Raw genomic sequence first — 27,030 nt, forward strand, 5'->3', positions numbered from 1 at the left:
AGGTTTTCCCAACCAGTTAACAACTCTTTGAAATACTCCCTCATATTAACAAAATTAGTTTTCCTGAAGTCTAGGACCCTTGCTTTTGAATAAACCTTCACCTCTTGTGCCCTGATACTGAGTATAAGATGTGTTTTAGATGCAGGAAATTTGATGGGCTCACGATCAGATATTCTTCCTCTCATTGTAATGGACTGATTAACTGGATGTAATGGGCAGGTCACTGGTAGTAAGTCATGTGGGAAAACAGATACCACAGACACAGGAAATCAGTAGAAAAGTTTACTATATAAAACAGTATTGCAATACAAAAGGGTTTTGGTAAAATTACAGTAAAGAAAATAAAACTATTGCTAGCAACATGCTTATGCACAGAACAGCAAAGTGAGAGCAAGAGAGATACAGTTATATAAAAGGTAAATAAAGAACTAGTATTTACAAGCCAATTCAACATCTGTGTATATCCCTGAATATGCTCCACAGAAATCCAGCAGTGGCAGTCCAGTAACATATTTTGGGGGCTTGACATCAAGGTCAGATATATCATTGAGCATTTGCTTCCCTCTGTACCAAGGAATGTAAGGTAGGGGATGAGAATATATAGTGTGCAGAACACAGGCATGCATAAGAATTTCTTTGTTCAAGCAGTTCTAAACTATAGACATATGGCTTAGATTCTTTGCACTAAGCAATTTAGGTTATCATCCAGAGCTCAGTGTTTCAGTTGCTGTGGGACTATTCCTATGTGTACAACTAGATATCTTCCAATCTACTGTCCCTAATGACGACAGCACTCCATTCTCATTTTCCATTGGAAATTGGAACACAGACTATTGGATTGCGCAAAGCAAGCAGAAGGGAAAGCTTGTGGAGTGCAATCAAAAATAGAGTAAGAAGGATCAAGAGAAGACAAAATTACCAAAAGAACATTAACCACAGTGTCGATAGAATTTCCATTCAGAAGTGTGCACAATCATCACTCACGATGGATGCGTATCTGAAGAGGCAAATACATGTTCAACAGAATTGATGAGAAGGCAAATAGCACAGTATGACCCTGTCCCAAAGCGATAACTTCAGCAGATCATGGGGGAATGTCAGTCGTGGGCAATGCACTCAAACTTTCATGAAAGGCGAACAGAAGAGAGAAGCAATATCAAACAGTTTCACATTTTGAAAAATCATCAGTAGCACTGCTATCTAAAAATTTAAACCATGCAGTAAGAGATAGAGAGGTGGGAGCTTCTGCACCACCACTCTGACAAAAAAATGTATCTGAAACGTAACCTGGGTAGGCACTATTGTCACTGAACAAGTGATTTCCCACCTGCCCCAAGGTCATCCAAAGAAGGGCAGGACATAGTGTTTGACTCGCTGGCACAGAGAACAACAGGTCACTGCCTCACTTGCGGAATCACTGTTGACTAGTAGACATCATTGTCAAGCCCAATTCTGGCATTTCTCTACCCTGAATGTCCCAAGATGTCACAAAGTGAGGGTAGTGAGCCCTAAGGCTGCTGTTAAGTTTATACAGCCTATCTTGTGTGAGATAGGCCTTAGCAGGCAGCAGCTGATACACAATGAGACTAGATATTCTGCCTGACCAGCCACCTCCCCTTTGGGTTGCCAGCAGGGCTTTCCAGGCCGGGTACAAGGAAGGTGAAAGAAAGCAAGGTTGGTAGCTGAGCTGAGGTTGGGGCAAGCAGAGATCAAAGCGGAGTCAAGGTCCAAGCTGAGGTCAAGGCAACAAGAAGTCAGGCCAGGCAGAGAAACAGAACAGAACAGACAGGAGTGGGCAAGGCTGGAACACACAAACATTTGAAGCAACTAGCACTGAAAAACAAGCAGGAGACCTGTTGCAAAGGCACTGGGTGTAGTTCTGAGCTTCCCTTTATACTAGGTAGGATATGATTTCATATGTGCTGCTTGGTCCATGATAGAATTATTTTATTTCTCAAGTCTTCTATACCGCACAAATAGCAAGCTGACCAAGATGGTTTACAGCAATAAAATACATTATAATAAAATACAATAAAAACAGATCATATAAAACCTAAAAATGTAATTATATTTATAGTACACTTCTTCCATAGAGAATGAGGAATGAGCATCCCATTAATCTGCCATTGAACCAGCCAATTCACCAGGCCCATATACACAGAGCAAGAGTCTGTGAGGATAAAGCAATAAGGATGCTGATGCTCTTTAGTTATTTATTTACTGTATTTATTATCTGCTTATAGTGATAAATTTATCGTACTAAGTGGTTCACAAGTGTACATTAAAAACAATATTTAACATCAAGCATCACTAAAATACATACAAAACAAAACAATACATCACAAAATAAAACCACATCTTTAAATGCCATATATTTAAAAGCTGCTGTCAATTTATTACACTTGCCCAAATGCTTCCCTAAAAAGGCATGCTTTGAACATTTTCCTAAATAATTTTATATCCTGCAGTTGCCTTAACTCTATGGATAATTCATTTCATAGTCTTATTCCAACTTTCTGGTGTCCTGTAGTTGGGCGGTACCTACCAATAGTACTTCTAATAAACATTGATCTGAAGAGCGTAAACTTCTTGACGGACATTAAGTTCTAAACAAATTCTTCAAATACAGTGGACTGTTAGACTATAATGCTTTAAACACTCTTTAGCGTGAGAGAGGGCCATATGTACTGCTTGGAGTTCAGTAGATGGACCACTCATCCCTAACCCCTCATCCATGAAGTGGGCACCTTCCTGGGGGTCATAGACAACTGCTTTCCTTCCACACTGGCCTTGAATATAGCAGTACAAGCCATCAGAGAACCAGGCAAATTATTGTAATTGGAACACAATATATCAAATGGTCCAGCTGCGGGGAGCTCTATCTCAAGGGACTCCATTGGTAAAGGGGCCAAAATGCTATTAGTTGGGCTGTTCATCACTAGTTCATGCAAGTGGGAAGGTCCATCAGAGGTTGACCAGGCATGGGCAGCAATGTATCATTTCCATTTTAAAATGGAGGAATAGATGGTAAAGCTGCTTTGGGACACTGCAGCCTTGCTGTCAGCCCATGACATGACAGGTAGTTGGATCTGAAGCTGTATGGGCTCGGTCACTTGGGTAGTCTCCATTAGGATCAAGTAAGATGCCAGGAATTGTCGTTCAAGTAGTGTGTAGGAGATAGTCATGGGGTTCCATTTAAGGCACAAATATTTGATGGGAAGTGGATGTCCCACTCTTGCGTTGCCACAGATGCCACTTGGCAGAGTCTAGAGCACAAGAGACCTCTAACTTCAGTGTGGCATACCCTATGCCTAGATGTCCCTGGATATGGTTGATGAGGATCACCACATCAGGGAACACAAAGTAGAAGTGGTAGTGCGGTTTTGTTCAGTTGTCTGTAATCAAGGGTCATTTGCCAGCTTCCATCTGACTTCTTCACCAGCCAGACTGGACTTTTGAAAAGGAAGGAAGTGGGGCATAGAATCCCCTGATCCAGCAAGTCAATCACCACTGCTTGAATCCCCTCCCCCTTACCACCCAGGATTCTACTCTGGGGCATATAAACAATCTGTGTAGGCGAGGGTACATTTACAAAGGGCCAGGAGACACACCTAACTGATAACATTGTGTGTAGTCAATGGTAGGCACCCCTGATTGAGAGTCATAATGAACCACTTCAGAAAGTCAATCCTTAGTATAATCTTTCTGCAGGGCAATATTGACCTGATGCTGCATAGGTGGTTGGTTTTCCACCTGTAAAAGTGGGTGATGTCCATTAGGGGGATATGGTGGAGGATGGACTTCCAGCTCCTTCCAGCCATAAAAACATCAGTCATGTCATTATAGATATCAGCTGGTGTGGCAGCACCAGGGACTTGTGTAGTCATGCTTGGGTCACTTGAGTAAGGTAGTGTACTAAGGTGTGGTCAGCCAGGCAGGTGAGAGTACTACGACTAAATTACTGCCATATACAGAATCACAGTCAGTCGTAGGATATGGGAAAATAGGGGCATGGCACTGGTTGCATCTGCTCTAGCAGAATCTATTCTGTGGTTCTCACACCAGGTCTGCAAGTAATTAACTTCAGCAGTATCTGAAACTGTTTCTCGCTGATCTTGAGAAAGTGCTGTACACATCTGGAACAAATTATGCTGCACTCTGATACAAGCAGTTGCCTCCTGAGAGAAAGACCCTATCACATTCCATATATTTTGCTGGCCTGAAGGAAGGGGGTTTCAACTCACATAAGGTAAACTATCCTCCTCTCCCCTCCTCCTCACTAGCAGAAGGACATATAAAGTGGCTTGCAAAAGTATTTGTCCCTCTAAAAATTCAGCAGATTTGTGTGGATTACAAATGACACACAGATTAATCCAGTCAGTGTGTTTATTGCAAATCAGTATACTTTAAAAATAAAATTTCAGTCACAATTCATTATTTCTCTGCATTTTTGTAAAATAAAATTAAAAATTGAAAATTGTTCCCAACACGACCACTAAATCCTGATTCAGCACCAAATATAATGGGCTGAGTGGCTGGATGTAATGGGCAGGTCACTGGTAGTAAGTCAAGTGGGGAAACAGATTCCACAAACACAGGAGATCAGTGGAAAAGTTCACTATATAAAACAGTATTGTAATACAAAAGGGTTCTGGTAAAAATATAATAAAACTATTGCTAGCAACACGCTTATGCACAGAATAGCAGAGAGAGAGAGAGATAAGATCATATAAAAGATAAATACATAACTAGTATTTACAAGTCAATTCAACATGTACACACATCCCTGAATATGCTCCACAGGTATCCAGCAGTGGCAGTCCAATTACACCTCTTGGAAGCTCGGCATCGGGGTCAATATATCTTTGAGCATTTACTTCCCTCTACTGAGGAATTTAAGGCAGGGGACGAGAATATACAGTGTGCAGAACACAGGCATGTTTAGTAAGGATTTCTTTGTTCAAGCAGTCCTAAACTACATACAAGTGACTCAGATTTCTTCGTGCCAAGCAATGTTAGATTATCAGTCAGAGCTCAGTGTTTCATTTTCCTGTGGGACTATTCCTTCTCGTACATCTAGATATCTTCTGATCCACTGTCCCTAATGACAGTATACTCATGCACACCTAATGAAATCTCAAGGTCTTCATTCTATTTGTTTATTAAGCATTGTGAAGTTTCAGGACCAGATTTACCCATTATGACACCCCAATAATCTATTCAGATAGCCTTTGACAGTGCTCACTGTCAAATACAAATTTTTCCAAATCATTTAATTTTCCACAGAGGCCTATTTATATCAAATTTCTCCCCCAGTGTGTACTTCAGTTGAAAGTATATGCATATCGTGTTAGCCCCACTGTCAAATTCTTACTGGAGCGACTGAAATGATTTGAGACCTTTCTCATCCCATAGATGGGCAAATAAGGATAAGACCCCTCTCCTGCCATCCCCACAGATCTGACGCAAAAGTACATCCAGAAATAGAGGGATTCCTGAATATTGGAGACACGGGTGACACAGCTTCTCCTGCAAACTCCAGGGATTTATTAACGCCAAACCTGAAGAGTGTGAGTCAGAATGGAACTGTTTCTACACATCTGCCTACTTAAATGGAAGGATGCAGATAAAAAATAACAAAGTGGGCAGTTCTATAAGCTTGAACTTTCTCCAGGGAGAGCCAAATAGTCATTATCATTTTTGAGACAAGTAAATCTTAAGATTGGGAAAAGCCAGGCTTTCTAGTCAGCCCAGTACGTGCTAAATTTTATTCTAGCCTTTTTTACGTGCCAGATAAATTTACTCATAGCACTGTGTAGATAGTTCAGTGAACCAACCTACTACCAAAAACACCCAACTCAGACCCACCAAAACAACAACTCCAACCCTATCAACAACCCCCTGCCCACATTTTTCTTACTGATATTGACCTAGTAGCATAATATACAACATTAATTGATTTAAAGCTATCTGATTCGTTAAATTATTGTTTTAACATAAGTACTTCTCCCCTATTTACAAACTTAACAGTGAACAGTCAAAGTGTTGACTGTGCCTCGAAAAGGATACATACAAGCTGGAGTTGGTCCAGAGAAAGGCTACCAAAATGGTACAGAATCTATGCAATAAGTCATATATGAGATGAGACCTGAGGACCTAAATATGTATACCCTACAGGAGAGGAGAGACAGAGAGGATATGATAGAGACATTTAAATATTTCAAAGGTATAAATAGGTCTCAAAAAGCAAATCTTTGTCAGAGGAAAGAATGCACTAGAACAATAAATCACAATATGAGGTTTCAAGGGAATAGACTTAAAAGCGACATCAGAAAATATTCTTCATGGAAAGAGTATTGGGTGCATGGAATTGACTCATAGTAGAGGTGATGAGACAAAAACAGTAACCACATCCAAGAAATTGTAGGATAAACACAGGGGCTCCCTAGTTGCGAAGAACTGAGGAGAATTCCAGAGATAAACTGGTGTCCATGGCATTTCACCAGGAATGAAACTGGACAGAATAGACAAGCCTAATGGTCCATATTCGCCATCATATTATATTTCTGATTAAGATATTAGTTAAATATTTGACTTGGGTAACATGTCTACTTTTTAAATTTTGTTTCTAAAAACAGTAAAATCATACAGTTTCTAGATGATGTCATGTGTTTGATTTCTTATGTGTGATTTAGGTATGAGTGATGGAAAACCATCAGCAGCTGGTTTGTCTCAGAGTTCTGACCAGAGTTAACCTGTGGCTATCACCAGAACACTTTACTGTTAACTTTTGGGTGTACACTCATACTGCATTCTGGAGGAAGCTGCAGTTTGTGACTTCTGACCAAGGATTGCAAGTACAATGCCTGAACTAGATGAGGGGGTTAAAAATAGGGCAAAAGAAGGCTTTATGGCACCAGAGCCAAAAGAGGCTGGTTCCAGATGAGCAAAAAATATATAGGAACAGGTGGAAACAATCAGGCCCAAAACTATAGATGATGATGATAGTGATAATAAAAGAACACTTCACTTACACTGCTGATGGTTCCCCACCTTAACATTTCATGCAGAGAGTATCAATGAAAGGAGATTTGTATTCATTTGAATGCTTGCTCATGTTTGTTCTAAAATGTAACAGCCCTTATAAAAGTGTGAACAATAAAAACATCACAGACAAAATTCTGAAGAACATAACAAAGAGAAATGTATCTAGAAAATATATGAAACAGATGTTTGCATTGACAGTTAAAGTTTCCTGAACCTAAAATATGTTTCCTTCTGCAGTTCTGGTGAGTCCTTATGGCCTGAATGGCACGCTGACAGGACAGGCCTACAAACTGTCTGACCCAGCCACCCGCAAGCTGATAGAAGAATGGCAGTACTTTTATCCCATGGTGCTGAAAAAGAGAGAGGGGCTAAAAGAGGAAGTGGAGCTGGGATATGATGATGATTTTCCTGTAGCTGTTGAAGTCATCGTTGGTGAGATTTTTTTTTTCCTCCTGGAGCATTTCCTCTGACCTGGTTTAAAAATATTTGAATTTCATGCTGAACAATCTTCCTAATGGCATCGTTATTCTGTGAATCCCTTGACTGTGCTGCATTCTGAGGGTAACTGAAGCATCTGTAGTCTCAGGATCCCACATGCTATCAGCAGAATATGAAGCCACTCTGGGGAGCAGGGTGGCAACGCTTTGTGCTTGATACAGCAGAGCTTGGAAGGCAACCAGCTAACAGAATACATTTTCTATTCACCAAATTCCAAGCCCTGTGGATAAGGTACTGTATTAATTGAATGCCCAATGAAAGACTCAGCCTATTAAGAATAAACTGCTAGCACATCAAAAAGAAAACTAGGGTACTGGAAGAATAGCTTGGTTAACCCTTTAATGGCAAAACCTAGTTTATCTCCCCCCCCCCCCCCCCCCCCCCAAATTAAAAAAGCTCAGCTTAACAATAGGAAGATACTGATCCACCATGAAAACAGTGTTGGATTCTTAGTGAAATGAGTACCCCTGAAGAACAAGCAGTTCAAAACATGGATCTGTGTTGGGACTAAGGGTTACCAGGATAGAGATTATAAATTCAGACTGTTGATGAAAGCTATTTCTAAATTGTTTTAAATTGCAAAACAAAAAATGCTTCAGTTAATTATAGAAAATTCGGAAACAATTTGACTCATGCTTATATATAAGGCTGAACACAGTGAAATGTATGGTTGCTATACTATAAGCCAATGAAGCCTAGTATGACAGTCACGTAAGACGCTGAAGAATTATTTTTTAAACTTGTGCATTGGACATTTTGTATTTCCTTTTTCTTTTTTTTTTTTTCAAACATACCTACTTTATATTCAAATGGTACCAGAGATTGTTTAAAAACCACTTTTAGGTCAGAGGAAAGAGAAGCCCCCCAGTCTTTGTCTCTAGATGTGTTTGTGGTCTAACAATTGCTTGTCTCAATTCCCTCTTCAGACATTTGTTAGTACTCCCTCAATTGTTCAGAAGTCAGTATCTGTACGATCCATCAAAATAGTGTTTCAGTAATGGTACTTTAGTGCTTTGATGGCTAGCACTTATGTTTTGATTATTCTAGTGCACAATTCATGTTGTGTTTTGCCTACACAAAGTAAATTACATTGGCATAAGTATTGTATATGTGTGGGTTTATTCAATTTAGCTTGGGCTTGCAACAATATTATTACCCTCATCTTTAATGTTAAAACAGAATATAAGGACTACCAAACACTCAGCAGAATTTGCTACTGCAACTCCTTACTAAATCAGTCCTAAGTAGTTATAAATGGAGTTGAATGTTTCCATCAGTGGATGAGAGAAGTTTTCCATGATATTTTATATCCCAATGTTCTTCAGTTACAGGTTATAAAGCAACTGCAGCCCATCTCTGGGTGCTAGGGATTTAATTTGGGAGGAGGGGGGTAAATGTAAAACTGGAAAACAAATGTATCTTTGGTATTTTAGTGCAGTGTTTCCCAACCCTTTCCTGGAGGTACACCTAGCCTGTCTGGTTTTCAGGATTGCCTTAATGAATATGCATGAGATAGATTGGAATATCTTGGGTCTCCAGTGTATACAAATTTGTCTCATATGTATTCACTATGGATATCCTGAAAACTCAACTGGTTAGTGTTTCCTACCCTCTAAGAAAGGGTTGGGAAACATTGCTTTAGTGTACAGTTGATAAGGTTTTTCAAGTTAAAGTATATTGGAAAACCATCAATGAAATCAATTCCCTCCTAGATGTACTCTGAGCTTCCCACCTGGCTCACATCCCCTGCATTATTTTGGTAGATACTAGTGTGCTTGTCATACTGGAGAAAGAAATTGCCTATATCCGTGTTTGCACAGGTGCCTTTTAGTGAGCTTTGACACAAATGAAGATGGTAAATGGCTTCAGTGGGTTGTAATGGCATAAAGATCACTTGAGGGAGAGAAAGATGAAAGAATAGTCATTATAAACCCTTGATAAATCCAACATAGTGTAATAGTTGCATTTTAAAAATGTATTCCTGACCCAGCCCAATAGCTCAGTGTGATTGCTACACAACACCATGCAGGAGATAAGATTTTTTTCTGCGTTAACTGGGGCATGGGATGGTATGAGGGCAGTATTTGCAACCCCTTAAAGGTAGGGGATGTATCCAAGCTATCACACGATAACGATACCTATTGGACAGATTCAGCTGCACACATATATATCAGGTTCCAGAGGGAACTGTGGTTTCTGGTCCTGGCTGAGAATTATTGTCACTGAGATGGCTGAGGGAAGCGATTAAAAATTGGGGGGGGGTGTCATCCCTAGTTGAATATGTATGCTAAGGGCATCCTAACCCCAGTAGAGGCCAGATCCAATTCAGCCAGAATCACAAAGAAATAGGAAACTGTTGGACCAAACAAAAATATATATACCCGAGAGCATTCTGAACCTAGTAGTGAAGGTTTAAAATAATAAATCTTTTATGCATACAAATTATGAACTTTTCCATGTCACCTGTGTTGCAGTGATATGTAGAATTTGTTGGTACAGCAAGATGTTATTTATTATTTAGAGATTGGAATTGAGCAAGATGTCATTTGTTATTTAGAGATTATCTCCTGACTCCTTCGTTGTAGGTGGTGTGCGGATGGTCTATCCTTCAGCCTTTGTTCTTATTGCTCAGAATGATATTCCCGTGTCTCAAAGTGCTGCAAGTACTGTGGGAAGTAATATCGGCTCAGGACAGCTAGGGCTTGGAAGTCTGAAAGATCCTAGCAGCTGTGGGATGCCGCTCACACCACCCACCTCTCCAGAGCAGCCTATGATAGGTAAGATATGATATTTCTAGTGATACCTTACTTGAGAGCCAAAACGTTTTCCTTGAGAATGGATTTGGTCCATAAATGAATTTATATATTTAATTTATTTTGATTTTATGTTCCGCATATCCCAATAAAATCATCCAGTGTAGATTAGAAAATAAAACACAAAATAAATACTGAAATGCAAAATAAAAATAATAAACACAATACAACAATAATAAAAAGATGGTTATTTTAAAGCCTCCCTAAATAACAAAGCTTTGACAACTTTCCTAAGCTTTATTATATTTATTTCCACCCTAATTTCTGGAGGTAATGTTTTCTAAAGTATGAGTGCAACCTGGTGAGTTGGTGCCTATATTGTTGTGTAGAGGAAAAAGCCACATCTTCCGGCTGTTCATTCATTTATTAAGTTTATTATTCATTAGTTTACAGAAAGTACTCCTAGTGAGGTGCAACCTATTTGAAAAGCATAACTATTATTACTACTAAACATTTCTATAATGCTACATGACATACGCAGCACCTATACACTAATGGCACTACATAAATGGTATATTTGTATATCTTCAATTGAACAATGGCTACATCAAAACAAATTATCACTTAACATGCATATGGGGAGTGGAAATCCGAATGAACTGTAATCGATGGGGGGAGAAAGGCTGATGTGCCGGAGCAGTAGAGAGACCTTGGGGTGATGGTGTCTAATGATCTGAAGTCGGCGAAACAATGTGACAAGGCAATAGCTAAAGCCAGAAGAATGCTGGGCTGCATAGAGAGAGGAATATCGAGTAAGAAAAGGGAAGTGATTATCCCCTTGTTACAGGTCCTTGGTGAGACCTCACCTGGAGTATTGTGTTCAGTTCTGGAGACCGTATCTCCGAAGAGACAGAGACAAGATGGAGGCGGTTCAGAGAAGGGCGACCAAAAAGGTGGAAGGTCTTCATCAAATGACTTATGAGGAGAGATTGAAGAATCTAAATATGTACACCCTGGAGGAAAGGAGGAGCAGAGGTGATATGATACAGACTTTCAGATACTTGAAAGGTTTTAATGATCCAAAGACAACGACAAACCTTTTCCGTAGGAAAAAAATCAGCAGAACCAGGGGTCACGATTTGAAGCTCCAGGGAGGAAGATTCAGAACCAATGTCAGGAAGTATTTCTTCACGGAGAGGGTGGTAGATGCCTGGAATGCCCTTCCGGAGGAAGTAGTGAAGACCAGAACTGTGAAGGACTTCAAAGGGGCGTGGGATAAACACTGTGGATCCATAAAGTCAAGAGGCCATCAATGAAGAGGGGGTGGCTCACCAGAATGACGGCTACTGCCTGGAGATAATACCCTTATTCAATAAACATACACATGGTTACTGTGACTCCAACATCGCTCTAAGCTTCAACAGCAAGAGGAAATGTGGAAAAAAGGATTTGCACTCACAAAGCGGGGAGTAGCTGGCTTGTTACGGCGGTTACTACCCCAAACCAAATAAGCCTGATACTTCACTTTCAATGCATATCCAGCATAGCTCTCTGCTTCAACGGCAGGGGAGAAGAAAAACTAATACGTCACGCATATCCAGCATAGCTCTCTGCTTCAACAGCAGGGGAGAAGAAAAACTGATACTTCACGCATATCCAGCATAGCTCTCTGCTTCAACGGCAGGGGAGAAGAAAAACTGATACTTCATGCATATCCAGCATAGCTCCCTGCTTCAACGGCAGGGGAGAAGAAAAACAACCAATAAGGGCTGAATAACATAGTCTGGGTAAAACAAATAAGCATGGGTGTAGCTTGCTTATTGCGGCGGTTACTACCCCTAACTAATCAAGCTTGATATTTCACTTGGATGCAGCTCCATCACAGCTCTCTACATTAATGGTGGGGGTGGAAGGGAAATAGAACCAAAGAGCTAAGAGAAACAGATAAGTATGAGAAAAAAAATGTGTGAAGCTTGCTGGGCAGGCTGGATGGGCCGTTTGGTCTTCTTCTGCCATCATGTCTATGTTTCTATGTTTCTATGTCTAAAACTGAATTTGTACTGATTCAGAGACCATATTCAATTTTCCATCAGGATTCTATTTTGATTGATGATTTAAGTTTTCCAATTAATGCCCTGATTAAAAGCTTAGGGGTTTTTGATTGATTCTTCGCTCTCTTTTCAATCTTAAATTAAAGCCATAATCAAATCTGGGTTATTTAAGTTACATATGCTTGCAGGGTTAAGACATCTGTTATATAATTGTGACTTTCGTGAACTTTTCCCTCTCATTGACTACTACAGTGGCCTGTATCTGGGTCTTCTAATCAAATTGTTACATCCTTTGCAGCTTTTGCTAAACTTTGCTGCACGGTTGATCACTGGGGACTAAGCAGCATGAGCATATTATCCTGGCACTTAACAGTTTGCATTGGTTGCCATTGCAACAGCAAATTATTTATAAAATTGGGATGACAATATTCAAGCTAATTAATTCAAGCTCTTGCCCTTGGTCTAATGCTCTCCTAAAAGTATATTGAACCATCTCGACAACTGAGAATCCTCTCAATGGGGACTGCTTGATGTGCCCTCAGGCAGAGTTGCTTGCCTCACAGTAACAAGATAATCTGCCTTTTCGGTGGCAGCACCTATTCTTTGGAACAGTCTACCAATGGAACTCAGAATGTCTGACTTTATAAAGAAGTTATGACAACTCCTAAAAGGTTTTTGCTAAAACAAGTGTTTGAATAAGAACATTGATATTGGTCCTCTGAAATGCGTCTACTCTGGGTACTATGATTGTTTATGTAGTAAATATGTTTTAATATGTTTTGTTTTATTTATATGTTACTTTTGTGAATGTTTTATTTTGTACATTGCTTAGGCCATTAGTGTTGTGATAAGTAAACTTTAATAAATGAAATTAAATGGTATTACTGTTATACTTTTTTAACGTTCTATACAGAGGTAAGTAGAAAACAGTCTCATAAAGAAAAAAATGCACATCTTGAACATGGTATTGTCTTGAGCCTTTTAACATAAGTTGATTCCTACCAGCTAGTTTAATTAAAAGGCTCTTTTATCATGTTTTATTTCATTAAGAGACCATCTTTTACCTGCTTTATTCCCTTTAAGAACACAAGATATGCCATACTGGGTCAGACCAAGGGTCCATCATGCCTAGCATCCTGTTTCCAATAGTGGTCAATCCAAGTCACAAGTACCTAGCAAGTACCCAAATCTTAAATAGATCTTAAGCTACTTTTCCTTATTGATCAATAGCAGTTTTTGGATTTTTTATCTTGGAACTTATCCAAACACTAAATGCCATAACCACATCCTCTGGCAGTGAATTCTAGAGCTTAACTATGTGCTGAGTGAAAAAGAATTTTCTTAGTATTGTTTTAAATGAGCTACTTGCTAATTTCATGGAGTGCCCCCTAGTCCTTCTGTAATCTGAGAGCGTAAATAACCGATTTACATTAACCTGTTCAAGTCTTTTCATGATTTTGTAGACCTCTGTCACATCCCCCCTCAGTCGTTTCTTCTCCAAACTGAACAGCCCTAACTTCTTTAGCCTTTCCTTGTAGGGGAGCCATTCCATGACCCTTCCCTCCTGGGAGGATAGCCCTGGGAGACACATCCTCTGTGTGAGAGGACAATACACCACCTGGAGAGCAGGTCCTTGCTACAGGATCATTTCCTGCTGTACCAGGTTGATGCTGTCCGACCAGGAGACCTTCCTCCTCCAAGGCAGCACCAGGGCTGCCAGACTGGAGTTGGGACTTGGTTACTATATCCTCTCTGTCTGCCTCGGTTCCTCCAAGTCTGCTCCTCTAGCCTCCAGAGATTGGACTTTTTCTCTGAGAGACAGGAGTTCTTTGCACCGGGTACACACATACAACCTCTCACCAGCGGGTGAAAAAACCACATTTGCAGGATCTTCATTGTGTGATTCTTGAATGTGCTTATCACTAAGTATTTATCTTAATACTTGATTGTAGTGGATGAATTTAATCATTTTACCACTTACTACACCAACTTTCTGACCACATTCCAAAAATTGTTTTAGGGTAACAGAACTGAGATTGAACTTAAAATAGGTAGGATTGATAATGTCTTCTTCTTAGCCCAGTCATTCCAGAATGTATGGTTAACTGCATATGGGTGAAATTTATATTTCAGTTTAGGTGTTAGTGATGAGACATCTTGAACAATGTCTGGTGGGCTGGTACAATCAGGGATAATGCCCTATTCTGCAAGATCTGACTTCAGTTCCTGCTCTTTGTGATGCAGATGCAATGTTTACCACCCCTGGAGGAGGGGAGTCCCTTTAATTGCTCAACAGCAAACATCTGTTAGTCATATTTAGAGTGTATTCATCCTGGGTCCCAGAGAGAAATCATGGATTGTGTCCTATGGCCAAGAATTGTCACTGCTATGATTGTTTGTTGGGAGGAGGGGTTAAATGCAAGAGACAGAATGCTGAGTAATCATAGTGCTGTGTTCCTAGTACAAAGAGGTTGCAAATTGAACTAGAAGATGAAACAAGCAGGAAGAAACTCCTGAACTCCCCAAAAAAATCTTTGATGGCCTCGCAATATACTTTAAATAAACCAAGGTCATGATCTAAACACTGAACGTTCAGAATAAACTATATTCTAGGTTGTCAACTAATACTCATGTAGGTGTGGATTTTGTGGTAGCCAGACCTGTATGTCCCAGTGATGTTAACGTATGGAGGTCGATATACAAAAGCCATTTAGACGGATAACATATTAGTTATCCGTCCAAATGGCTTACCTGATTATATTAAGCCCTTATCCGGCTAAATTCTAGCCGGGTAATTCTAAAAGTAGGCAGGAGGCATTTTGGAGCGGCCCAGAGTTAGCCGCAAAACTTATGTGGCTAACTTCAATATTCGGAGTTAGCCAATTAACCAATGCGACTAACTCTGGTCGATCTATAGTGGCTGCTCCGCTGAATATACCCTGCTAGTTAGCCAGATATGTTCATCCGGCTAACTAGCCAAGCCGCACAGCGGCTGACAATGGGACCTCATGGTGTTTAGCCATCCTAATAACCAATCATAGAGTAACATGCTCACACTTAAAGATAGAAAAGTCTGCTAAAATATGTCATGATAAGTTAGGATTGTCTACTTTATGATACTTTTGACTGATACTTGCCCTGACTTTGTGTTTCTTGGGGTTTTTTTAAAGCAATAGTACCAGCAAAAAATAAATATACAAATAATTTCATTGGCAGTTAGAATCATTAGGACCTCGTTTTTCATTCTGATTTATAGTTTATTCTTGAAGAGGTATTGGTATTTAGTAAATACTAACCACTTCTACCATTACAAATCTAAGTAAATTAGAGCAGTGTGCAGCAGCATGTGTGTGTTTCTAATAGGCATATTAATCCTTCTGTTTTGATCCAGGACCCAAATAGTTTCACCAGTGGGGTCCAGTGGTAGAGCATTAATGCTCTTCCACACTACAGATTCTTAGTCTCAGCCAAAAGATAAAGAAAAGACCATCCTCCCTCATAGCTCAGACCTTACATTTGGTCATAGTGAAAAAGAGAACAAGAAATGATTGAACCAGTGCTCCATGCTGTCATCTGTGATGTATGTAAATCTGGAATATTACAAGAACATCTGTATAGACTTGGAGGAGATTTTTAAACCTCAAGGAAGGTGTTTAAAGGTGTTTAAAATCATGAGAGGTCTAGAACGGGTAGATGTGAATTGGTTATTTACTCTTTCGGATAGTAGAAAGACTAGGGGGCACTCCATGAAGTTAGCATGGGGCACATTTAAAACTAATCGGAGAAAGTTCTTTTTTACTCAACGCACAATTAAACTCTGGAATTTGTTGCCAGAGGATGTGGTTAGTGCAGTTAGTATAGCTGTGTTTAAAAAAGGATTGGATAAGTTCTTGGAGTAGAAGTCCATTACGTGCTATTAAGTTCACTTAGAGAATAGCCACTGCCATTAGCAATGGTAACATGGAGTAGACTTAGTTTTTGGGTAATTGCCAAGTTCTTATGGCCTGGATTGGCCACTGTTGGAAACAGGATGCTGGGCTTGATGGACCCTTGGTCTGACCCAGTATGGCATTTTCTTATGTTCTTATAGTAAAACTCATCCTAGAAAAATGATGGCAGAAAAAGACTATATAGCTCATCTAGTCTTCCCATCTGCCCAATTAATTTAGCTTTACAATTCCCATCACTCCTTTAGAGATCCCCTGTATTTATCCCATGCTTTCTTGAATTCAGATACGGTTTTTGTCTGCACTGTCTCCACTGGGAGGCTGTTCCATGCATTCACAACCCTCTCTGTAAAGAAATATTTCCAAAGATTACTCCTGATTCTACCCCCAAGTACTCTCATCACATGATCCCCTTGTTCTAGAGCCTCCTTTCGGTTGAAAGATGCTAGCTTCCTATGCATAGAAAACTTTGAGATATTTAAATCTCTCATATATCTCCCCTATCTTGCCTTTCCTCTACAGTGTTCGTGTTTAAATATTTCCCCATATGCTTTAGAACAAAGACTACTGACCATTTTAGCAGTCAGCCTCTGGACCGACACTATCCTGTTTATATCCTTTTGAAAGTACAGTCTCCAGAATTGTACACAATATTCCAAATGAGGTCTCTCCAGGGACCTATACAAGGGCAATATCACCTCCCTTTTTCTGTGATCATCATTCTTCTTATGCAGCCAAGCATCTTTCTGGCTTTATTGTCTTGTTTGGCCATCTTAAGATCATCAGATACAATAACCCCCAAATCCCACTCTTTTGTGTTTAGAAGAATTTCACTTCCAAAACTATACCTCTCTCTTGGGTTTTTGCATCCTAAATACATTAATGTTCATTTTTTAGCATTAAATCTTAGCTGCCAGACTCAAGACCATTCCTCAAGCTTCACTAGATCACTTCTCAAGTTTTCCACACCTTCCTGGCTGTCTACACTGTTGCAGATTTTGGTATCATTGGCAAAAAGTCAATCCTTTTCCGACAATCCTTCTGCTGTGTCACTCACAAAAATGCTGAACAGAATCGGTCCAAGGACTGATCCTTGAGGCACAGAGCTAGTAAAACCTCCTTCCTCAGAGAAACCTCCATTTAGCACTATCTTTGTTGCCTCCCACTCTAGTTTCCATATCAAGTGTGCACAATGTATTTATAAGTCTCCTATGTGGAACCATGTCAAAGGCCTTACTGAATTTCAAGTGCTACATCTAGCGCTCTTGCTTGATCCAACTCTCTGGTCACACAATCAAAGAAATTGATTTGATACATCTGATAAGATTTACCTCTAGTAAAACCATGTTGCTTCAGGTCTTGCAATCCATTGGATTCCAAAACTGCAGTATCCTCTGTTTTAGCAGCATTTTCATTAATTTGCTCACCACAGATTTCAAACTAACTGGTCTGTAGTTCCCAGCCTCCTCCTTATTTCCACTTTTATGAATAGGAAACACATCTACCCATCTACAGTCCTCCAGAACTACTCCTGACTCTAAAGAAGCATTGAAAAGGTCAGCTATCATAGCTGCTAGGACAATTTTAAGTTCTTTTAATACGCTCGGATGTATCCTATCCAGCTCCAGTACCTTATCTGCTTTAAGTTTAACTCCTCACGAACACACTGTTCTGACAGTCGATTGAGATTTACCTCACTTCCAATATTAATGTGTATGTGTTTTATGTAGCGAACAACAGAAGAATGAAAAGATGGATCGGTAAAAATGGACTTTTATTGGAACTTGCCCGACTCTGGCCGAGTTTCGCTCTGCCGAGCTGCCTCAGGGGCTTGTTGAGCCAGAAACTTGGCTCTATATACTTTTGCTGATTTCCTAGGATGAAGGAGTATGAGTGAACACACCGAATCCGGGCTTGTCACTTGTGATTCATCAATCACTTGTGTGAGCAGTATTGATACAATTCTTTGTTGAACTTGCACCGGTCACATACTGCTCTGACAAACGTTTGTCAGAGCAGTATGTGACCGGTGCAAGTTCAACAAAGAATTGTATCAATACTGCTCACACAAGTGATTGATGAATCACAAGTGACAAGCCCGGATTCGGTGTGTTCACTCATACTCCTTCATCCTAGGAAATCAGCAAAAGTATATAGAGCCAAGTTTCTGGCTCAACAAGCCCCTGAGGCAGCTCGGCAGAGCGAAACTCGGCCAGAGTCGGGCAAGTTCCAATAAAAGTCCATTTTTACCGATCCATCTTTTCATTCTTCTGTTGTTCGCCACATTGGATCGGTTACCGGTTTGCTTCCTTGGACCATGTGTTTTATGTAGTACAGCTCCAGGTCCTTCTACAGTGAATTCCATACAGAAATATTTGTTAAGCAATTTTCTTAGTCTTAAAAATAAACAAGTACAAAAATGTCCACTAATGTATTTGAGTATGTATAAGAAAAAAGCAGAACTGGGAATAAAACCAAGAGAGAAAACAGCAGAATCTAGAAAAGAACAAGTTGATATGTGATAATTCCAGTCAGTACAGCTACATTAAATATGAAAAGCTCCCAGCAGTTTTACAGCAACATGGTGATAAGAGAGTATTGCTGATCCATGTGTGTGTATTGGTAGAGAAAAGGCTCTTTGCTACATTGGGATCCTGCTCCTATCTGTTAGAGAAAGGTACACAGGGCGGAGCTGTTTCCAGGTATGCATTCTTCTGATATTAAGTGCCATCATATCAAGCTTAGTGACTTGCAGCAGTCTAGTGAGCACCATTTCAAGCAGTGTATGCATGAAAACCCCAGGCAGCATGCAGCTAGTTTTAGTATATCCTAGCAGTTATTTTAGATGGAGGCATAGACCCTACACAATATTGTTGTTTTAGAGTGGCTTTTTTGTACAGTAGCTTTCTTCTACTCCTTTGCACTTTCATTGTAATCACAATCTACAGAACTGAATCTGCAGCACCATGAACCTTCATTTGTAACTACTTGAGTTTTTTTTCTGTGTTTTTATTCCCTCTACCTTCCTATAGCCCAACCAATGAGCCACAGTCTTCTTCCTGAGAGTCATAGGCTATAGCTTCAACAATAGTTGGAATTGCTTCCCCTTCTGGAGGTTGTGTTTCTCCTCTGAAGCATCTTCAGCATTTGCTGGCGCAAGTTGCGGGATCCAGGAATTGAACCTGCATGTCCAGCATTATGCTGTCACAATGCTATCAAATAATTCAATCTCCAACACACAAAGCTGGTCACACCATTGATCTCATCTTTATCAATACTGAAATCTGGAAATCAATCTCAACTCACACCACTGAAATTCCCTGGTCTTACCACCACCTCATCCACTTTATGTTACATGGAAACCGATATGATGTTTACCTAACAAATGTCGGTATACAAAAATTGCAAATAAATAAATAAATAAATCCAAGCTAACCTTCATACCAACATCAACCTAAAACCTCCTCAAATTACCCCAATCAAAATTTACTACCGTCCACCATTCAACATTGAACTTTTACAAAAAAATCTCCAATGTGAATTAAACAACATCAATCTATCCAGTTCCGAGAATGCTACCTCATCATGGCTATACATCACAAAACAAGTTGCTGACAACATTAATCCCATCATTACAAAAACTAAACAACCACCCAAACACAACAATCAGTGGTATAACGAAAATATCAGAGCTGCTAAACGCATACCCCGGAAAAAAGAAAGAGAATGGAGAAAAAACAAAAACACTACCACACTAAATAATTATAGGAATAACTTAGCTCAATATAAAAATATCATCAACAATGCGAAAAAGGAATTCTTCTCCAACAAAATCTCCAAATTTCATCATAACCCCAGAATGTTATTCACAATAGTTCAGAAACTTACCAAAACCACCCAAGAATCCTCATGCACCAAACATGGAAGCGACGACTTTGCTGATTTCTTCAACAACAAAATATCTCTTCTAATCCAATCCAACTTAACCAACAACAACCAAGACACTAAGCTTAACAACAAGACAACCTCATCATGGTCAAACTTTGACACTGCCTCTACCATTGAAATTCAATCAATAATAAATAAAATGAACCCCGCCAGCCATCCATTGGATGTCATCCCGATAACAACCCTCAAATCAATCAAACCTACCATATCAAAAACCATCACCAAAATTGTCAACTTATCACTGAACGAAGGCAACTACCCCAAATGCCTCAAATCTGCTGTCATCAAACCAATCCTTAAAAAGAACAACCTAGATCCTGAAAACCTTAATAACTACCATCCCATATCAAACCTGTCATTCATAGCTAAAACCATTGAAAAAGTCATTCAAACTCATCTAGATGACTACCTGGAGACAAACAACATCCTATCTCCATCCCAATATGGTTTTAGAAAAAACCTAAACACTGAATCTCTCCTCATCTCCCTAAATGACATTATCATAAGAGGCTTCGATAAACAAGAAAAATTCCTACTCATTCTTCTCGACCTTTCAGCCGCCTTTGACACAGTGAGCCACAAAATACTGTTGGAACGACTATCCCAAATTGGTTTAACTGGCAATACTTTACGTTGGCTTTCTTCCTATTTATCTGACCAAACATACCAAGTATTAATCAACAACAACCTATCAAAAACAATCAACCTCAACACCGGTGTCCCTCAAGGATCAGCTTTATCAGCCACCCTTTTCAACATATACCTTCTCCCCATCTGCCAACAACTAAAAGAATACGGAGTCTCACACTTCCTCTATGCTGATGACATTCAGCTCCTCATTCCCATACAAAATTCGATTGACACAAACAGGAAAACCTCTGAACTACTTATCTCAATCAAAAACCTACTAAACTCCCTTAAACTCATAATCAACTTTGAGAAAACTGAAATATTACTCATGGATAAAAAACCAAATCCAACTCCGCCACCCCTGACAATACCTGACAAACAAATCATAACTATACTCCCTACCAACCACACCAGGAACCTCGGAGTTACCATTGATAAGGAACTTTCTTACAGGAACCACATAACAAACAAAACCAAGGAAGGATACCACAGACTCCTAACCCTAAGACACCTAAAACCATTTCTCAACCCCCACGATTTCAGAACTGTACTACAACTTCTTATCTTCTCCACCTTCGACTATTGCAACTTCTTACTAATTGGATTACCTCTCTCATCCCTCAAACCACTCCAAATACTGCAAAACTCTGCTGCCAGAGTCCTAACTGGAACAAAAAGAAGTGAACACATCACACCAATTTTGACCTCACTTCACTGGCTCCCTATCAATGCATGTATTGCCTACAAATCAATGACCATAATCCACAAAATCCTAAATAACGATCATCAAGGTCTTAACTCCCTAAACATAATCCCTCAAAATCCTTCAAGAAACCTACGCTCCAATAACTCTGGTTACTTAAACATTCCCCCTATCAAAGATGCGCATCTGGCAAACACAAGAGAGAGAGCCTTTTCAATTGCCTCACCTAAACTGTGGAACACCCTACCTAAATTCCTGAGAACTCAACATGACCTAAAAACATTCAAAAAGGACCTAAAAACACTAATGTTCCGCAAACTCCTCACTGACTTTAAGACGTCTAATCATCCCAACTCTCAACTGAACTCTCAATTGTATACCTCTTAATTCACTCTCTTCTCCCTGTACCTGCATGCCCTCCCCATCTAACCTAATAATGCTCTCTGGACTTGGTATGCTTTCTCTGATATTGTTTAAATGGTTTTTACTGCTACTCAACTGCTAAGAATATGTTTAACGTTCATATTGCTTCTCAGTTACAAAATAAATGTATACTTTTGTAAACCGTTATGATGGCTCAACCGAATAACGGTATATAAAACTCAACAAACAAACAAACAAATAAGCACGGAAGTATCTATATACATTTCACCTATCCAATTATCGGAAACTTTCTCCAAATACAATTACACCACCACACTAAAGTCCCTCAAATACTTATTAAAGCCAGTTGTGCTGTTCAAATACAGCCATCACTGAGATCTGCATAATAAATTTGGATTTATATACCCCATCCACAGATGATCGCATTGTGTTCTTTAGTCCAGTATTTCAGAAACATATATGCAATTGTTTTGGGAATGCATTCCATAGTGAGCAAAAGACAAGTCTCTAGGCAGCTAAATGAAGGTAATTACCACACTGGTCTGTTAATGCTTTGGCATGTTCCTTCCCCAGAAGGAATACAGTAGGAAAATTGTCCTTATTCAGCATGCTGCACTAGTATTAGGACCTTGTCTGACATCATTTGAGTCTTTACAATCTTGTTGATTTCTATGCACTATTGAGTACTGTAGTTCTTTTGCACTTATACAAATGTGCATGCCCAGCATAAAAGAGATAAGACACAAGGGTTTTCTTCTGGAGAACCTCCTTTTGCTCCAGCCAACTAAAACTGCTTCCTTACAAAATATTAATATTATAATGTTTACTGGTGGTGGTAGTGGTGATGTAGAATGGTCATTGAGAATTGTTCTTGGGCCCAAGATAAATAAAATATGAATTTCCCCAAAAGTGTCAGGAATGATGCTCTTAGTGCAGAGGGTGATTCTCTGCAGGTGGAAGCTGTTGGGGGTTCAGATTTGTTTAAAGACTGGAGAGACTTATTAAGTATTGCATCATTTTAAGAGTTAGTAGTGTTGTCACGGACTAGAGGTGGGCACATGGCAGCTGATGGTCCGGACCAAGGCACTAGAACAAAATCAGGAGGCAGAGGCATAGTCAAACAGGTGGGGTCGAGGCAGGCATTGTTCAAGCAACGTGAGGGGCAGGCAGAGCTCAGTCACAGATGAGTTAATCAAGATTCAGGACAGGCAGGAGACAAGGCAGAGTCAAGGGTTAGGCTGGATCACAGGTGAAAGCAGCAACAAGAACAGGAACACACAGAACCAAAACCAGTTGCTCAGGCATCATCTCAGGAAAGCAGTGATGATGATATCCTCAGGATGCACCCTCAGGAAACCCTATGGTTTGGCCTATAAAACTGCTGGGTTGGTAAGGCCCCTACCTGAAGACCTCTTTGATTTACAAGGAGAACCCAGAATGCCTTTACAGTAATAACTAGAAGCCAGAGCAGTAACATGCCTGTGGACAATATGATCATGGCCATAGGCACCATTACCAAAAGGTGCCATAGCGCTGCGATGTGCCAATGAGAGAAGTGCAGTCGGCAGGTTCTTAGCAAGAGAAAAAGTAGCACAGCCCTGTCAAAATCGACAGCGTGGTCGATACAGCCTTAGTAAGTGGAAAAGCAACGTAGCCACTCTGGCCATTCTGCTGATTCTGGCAGGGCCGCGCTGCTTTTCCACTTACTAGGGCTGCACTTACCATATTGTCTATTTCAGCGAGGCTGCAAGGCTTTGGAGGAGGAGTCCACCTGCGCTTCCAGAGGAGTCCAGTGTTAGAGCTGGGTCGGCCCCGTAGCCGGAAGTCATTCCCTTGGCCACAGGAACTGAAGAAGGAGACTGTTTCTGCCTGCTACTTCAAGGGGGAAGTGAGAAGGAGCATGTGTGCATGCGTGTGGGAGATTGAGAGAGAGAGAGTATGTGGGGGAGAGTAGAGAGCATGCTGTATGTGTGGGGGAAAGTGAAAAAGCATGTGTGTGAGAGGAAGCATGTTTGCATGTGTGTGGGAGAGTGAGAGAGCATGTGTGTGTATGAGAGGGAGCATGTTTGTGCACAACTACCCAAGTTACATTCTGCCTGCTAAGCCATGACAGTTTCAGGGCATCTGGAAATCAAAAGTTCTAAGGTATGAATAATGGGGGATTTTTAAAAAAATCCTTAATGTAATTGTTGGGTGTTATTTAATGTGTCTGTTTTGAAATATTTTATTGGTGTTTGGAAAATGTTTACATGAGTTTTTTAAATTATTGAATGTTATTTTATTCATTAGTTTTGAATTTTTTTTTTTGGTTGCTATGGTTTTATTAATTTTGTTTTATAAGGCATGGTAATGTTTCTGTTTTTTCCATTGTTGCAATGCATACAGAAATTGGTTTGTTGCGATTTCCAATTTTTGTCTGGACATTTCTATTTATACTGTATGGCCTCTTTATTCTATATTCGAGGGTCTAACTATGTTTTACATGTGTGACTGAAGTAAGGTATTCCATTGGCGTGTAGTTTCTGTATAGGGATCTATAGCAGCTTGGCTTGTTCTGTTTTCCTAATAGAGGGTGTATTACTGTTTTAGGTCTGGTGTAATATTTGCAGTATTACATTTCATAGGTAGGGTTGTTGCTGTTTGAGTGCTGGCAGTTAGTGCTGTTTTGATATAGAAATTCTGTTTTCTCATGGTGCTCTAAGGATCATGCCTATGCCCAAGATGCATTATAGTAGGCCTAATACCATATAGGTTCCAAGTGTCTCTTGCTTTTTTGCAGGGTTTTCTGGCTGGCACTACATCCGTGCTTATAAATATAATAATCATATTCGGGCCGATACAGTAAGGTGTGGTAGAAAGAGGTGCGTTAGTGCCCGGCGCACCCGTGTTTGCCGCAAGCACAGTTCGGATCACCTACCGCTCGATACTGTATTTAAATGGCATACAAATGCAAGCCGCGTCCAATGCGCGTCCATGAAGCACAATCCATTTTACTGTATAGGCACTATACAGCGCCTATACAGTATCCTGGGTGCGTTGGTACCTGTCATTTCAAATGACGTTTGAAATGACAGGTACCAGGAAGTGGATGGTTCTCCTATAGACCCCGCTGCCTTGAGCGTCCGGCGCCAGCAAGTCCCAGCAGCCGGCAATCAGAGGCAGGGAGCGCAACAAAGCACCCTCCTTCGGACGGACAAGAGAGACGAAATTTCACAGTCCCAAACCAAACCAACCCAATCCAAGCCAAGCCCCAGCAGAGAGAGACGAAATTTCACTGTCCCAAACCAACCCAATCCAAGCCCCAGCAGAAAGAGACGAAATTTAGCCGCCCAGTCCCAAACCAACCCAATCCACAGAAATAAAATGCTTCTCACACTTAGCTGCCCAGTCCCAATCCAAACCAACCCAACCCAATCCAGGCCCCAGCAGAGAGAGACGAAATTTCACAGTCCCAAACTTTCCCCCAGCCCCCGCTCACCTGCCCTGGCCGCAGCCAAGCAAGCCCCCAGCAGCAGCAGTAGAAGGGCGTTGAGAGAGAGCGGCTTCAGCAGCCCTGCCGGCAAAGGTGAATACGTGCACGCCTGTAGGTCCAATATGGACGCTCAAGGCAGTGAAGGCGCATGCGCACACGCCGTGACCGGCTAGACGTCGGAGGTCACGACGTATGCGCATGCGCCTTCGCTGCCTTGAGCGCCCATATTGGACCTACAGGCGTGCACATATTCACCTTTGCCGGCGGGGCTGCTGAAGCCGCCCTCTCTCGCCGCCCTTCTACTTCTACTGCTGCTGCTGGGGGCTTGCGTGGCCGCGGCCAGGGCAGGTGAGCGGGGGCTGGGGGAAAGTTTGGGACTGTGAAATTTCGTCTCTCTCTGCTGGGGCTTTGATTGGGTTGGTTTGGTTTGGGACTGGGTGGCTAAGTGCGAGAAGCATTTTTTTCTGTGGATTGGGTTGGTTTGGGACTGGGCGGCTAAGTGCGAGAAGCATTTTTTTTCTGTGGATTGGGTTGGTTTGGGACTGGGCGGCTAAGTGCGAGAAGCATTTTTTTTTTCTGTGGATTGGGTTGGTTTGGGACTGGGCGGCTAAGTGCGAGAAGCATTTTTTTTTCTGTGGATTCGGTTGGTTTGGGACTGGGCGGCTAAGTTCACACTAACGCCAGGGTCAGGGTAGGCGGTAAATTAGTAGGTTAAAGACGCGGCAAGATAGCAGGTTAAAAAGGCGATAGTCGGGGCGCACTTTACTGTATGGGAGGGAATAGCTAATTGGATCGTTTACATACATATACATGTGGGCGGAAAGGGATACGCGTCGAGTTAAAGAAGCGGTAAGGATCGGTAAAAACAGATAGTGAATCGCGGATTAGACTTACGAGGCGAAATTGTGAGTACACAGCGGGTTAGAAACGGGGTAACTGCGGCCACACTTTACAACACTGTCTGTAAGTGATATTTTTACCTCATAAGATTGTGCTTTAAATGTCCCTTTGCATGTAAAATCTGTTATTATAAATGTAATTGTGTGTGAGGAGGGTGTGATGGTGTGGAGAGTATAAGGCTGTAAATTTTTCCTAGGGCAACTAATACCCTTGCACTGGCTATGGGATTGCTTTACAAACATTTAATAGTGACTCCCATCTTGTGGTGTTATGTGTTGTGTAATGAGTGAGGGTACAGTTTTTCACTTAGCTATAGGCACCAAATTCCATGGCTACAGCTCTGCTAGAAGTCCTAGCAGAAATACAAGTATTCACATAGCCAGGTCTGTTCGGCAGGCTACTTCATATGTTCACCAGGTTGCTCCAGCAGGTTGGTGGTTAGAGGGGTGTTTTCAGGAATGACCACAAGGATTTAGGAGGCTAAATTTTCAGTTAACAGTCATGCCTGATATTGGTGACTGTTTGGATTATTGTGGAACCTTATGGTTGGAAATGGAAGACTCGGGAGAGTGGAATGGAGGGGGATGACTAAAACTGTCATGGATACAGAGTAATATTCTATAGTTGGTTATGCTTTATGGCTGGCATTTAGGGATATATCCATGGCAGTGTGGACAGGAATAAATGAGCAGACTGA

At 40.7% G+C, this 27,030-nt stretch overlaps 1 protein-coding gene across 2 annotated transcripts in view; it reads left to right on the forward strand.

Moving 5' to 3' along the window:
* The window catches only part of MED13L (mediator complex subunit 13L), a 667,498-nt gene that overhangs the window by 438,826 nt on the left and 201,642 nt on the right, over positions 1-27,030 (forward strand). For both annotated transcript variants that reach the window (XM_029619261.1, XM_029619262.1), the window contains exons 6-7: positions 7,285-7,479; positions 10,131-10,322. In XM_029619261.1, coding sequence (XP_029475121.1) covers positions 7,285-7,479; positions 10,131-10,322 — 387 coding nt within the window. The remainder of the gene's footprint in view (positions 1-7,284; positions 7,480-10,130; positions 10,323-27,030) is intronic.

The sequence above is a fragment of the Rhinatrema bivittatum genome, chromosome 11 (genome assembly GCF_901001135.1).
Source record: "Rhinatrema bivittatum chromosome 11, aRhiBiv1.1, whole genome shotgun sequence".
NCBI lineage: Eukaryota > Metazoa > Chordata > Amphibia > Gymnophiona > Rhinatrematidae > Rhinatrema > Rhinatrema bivittatum.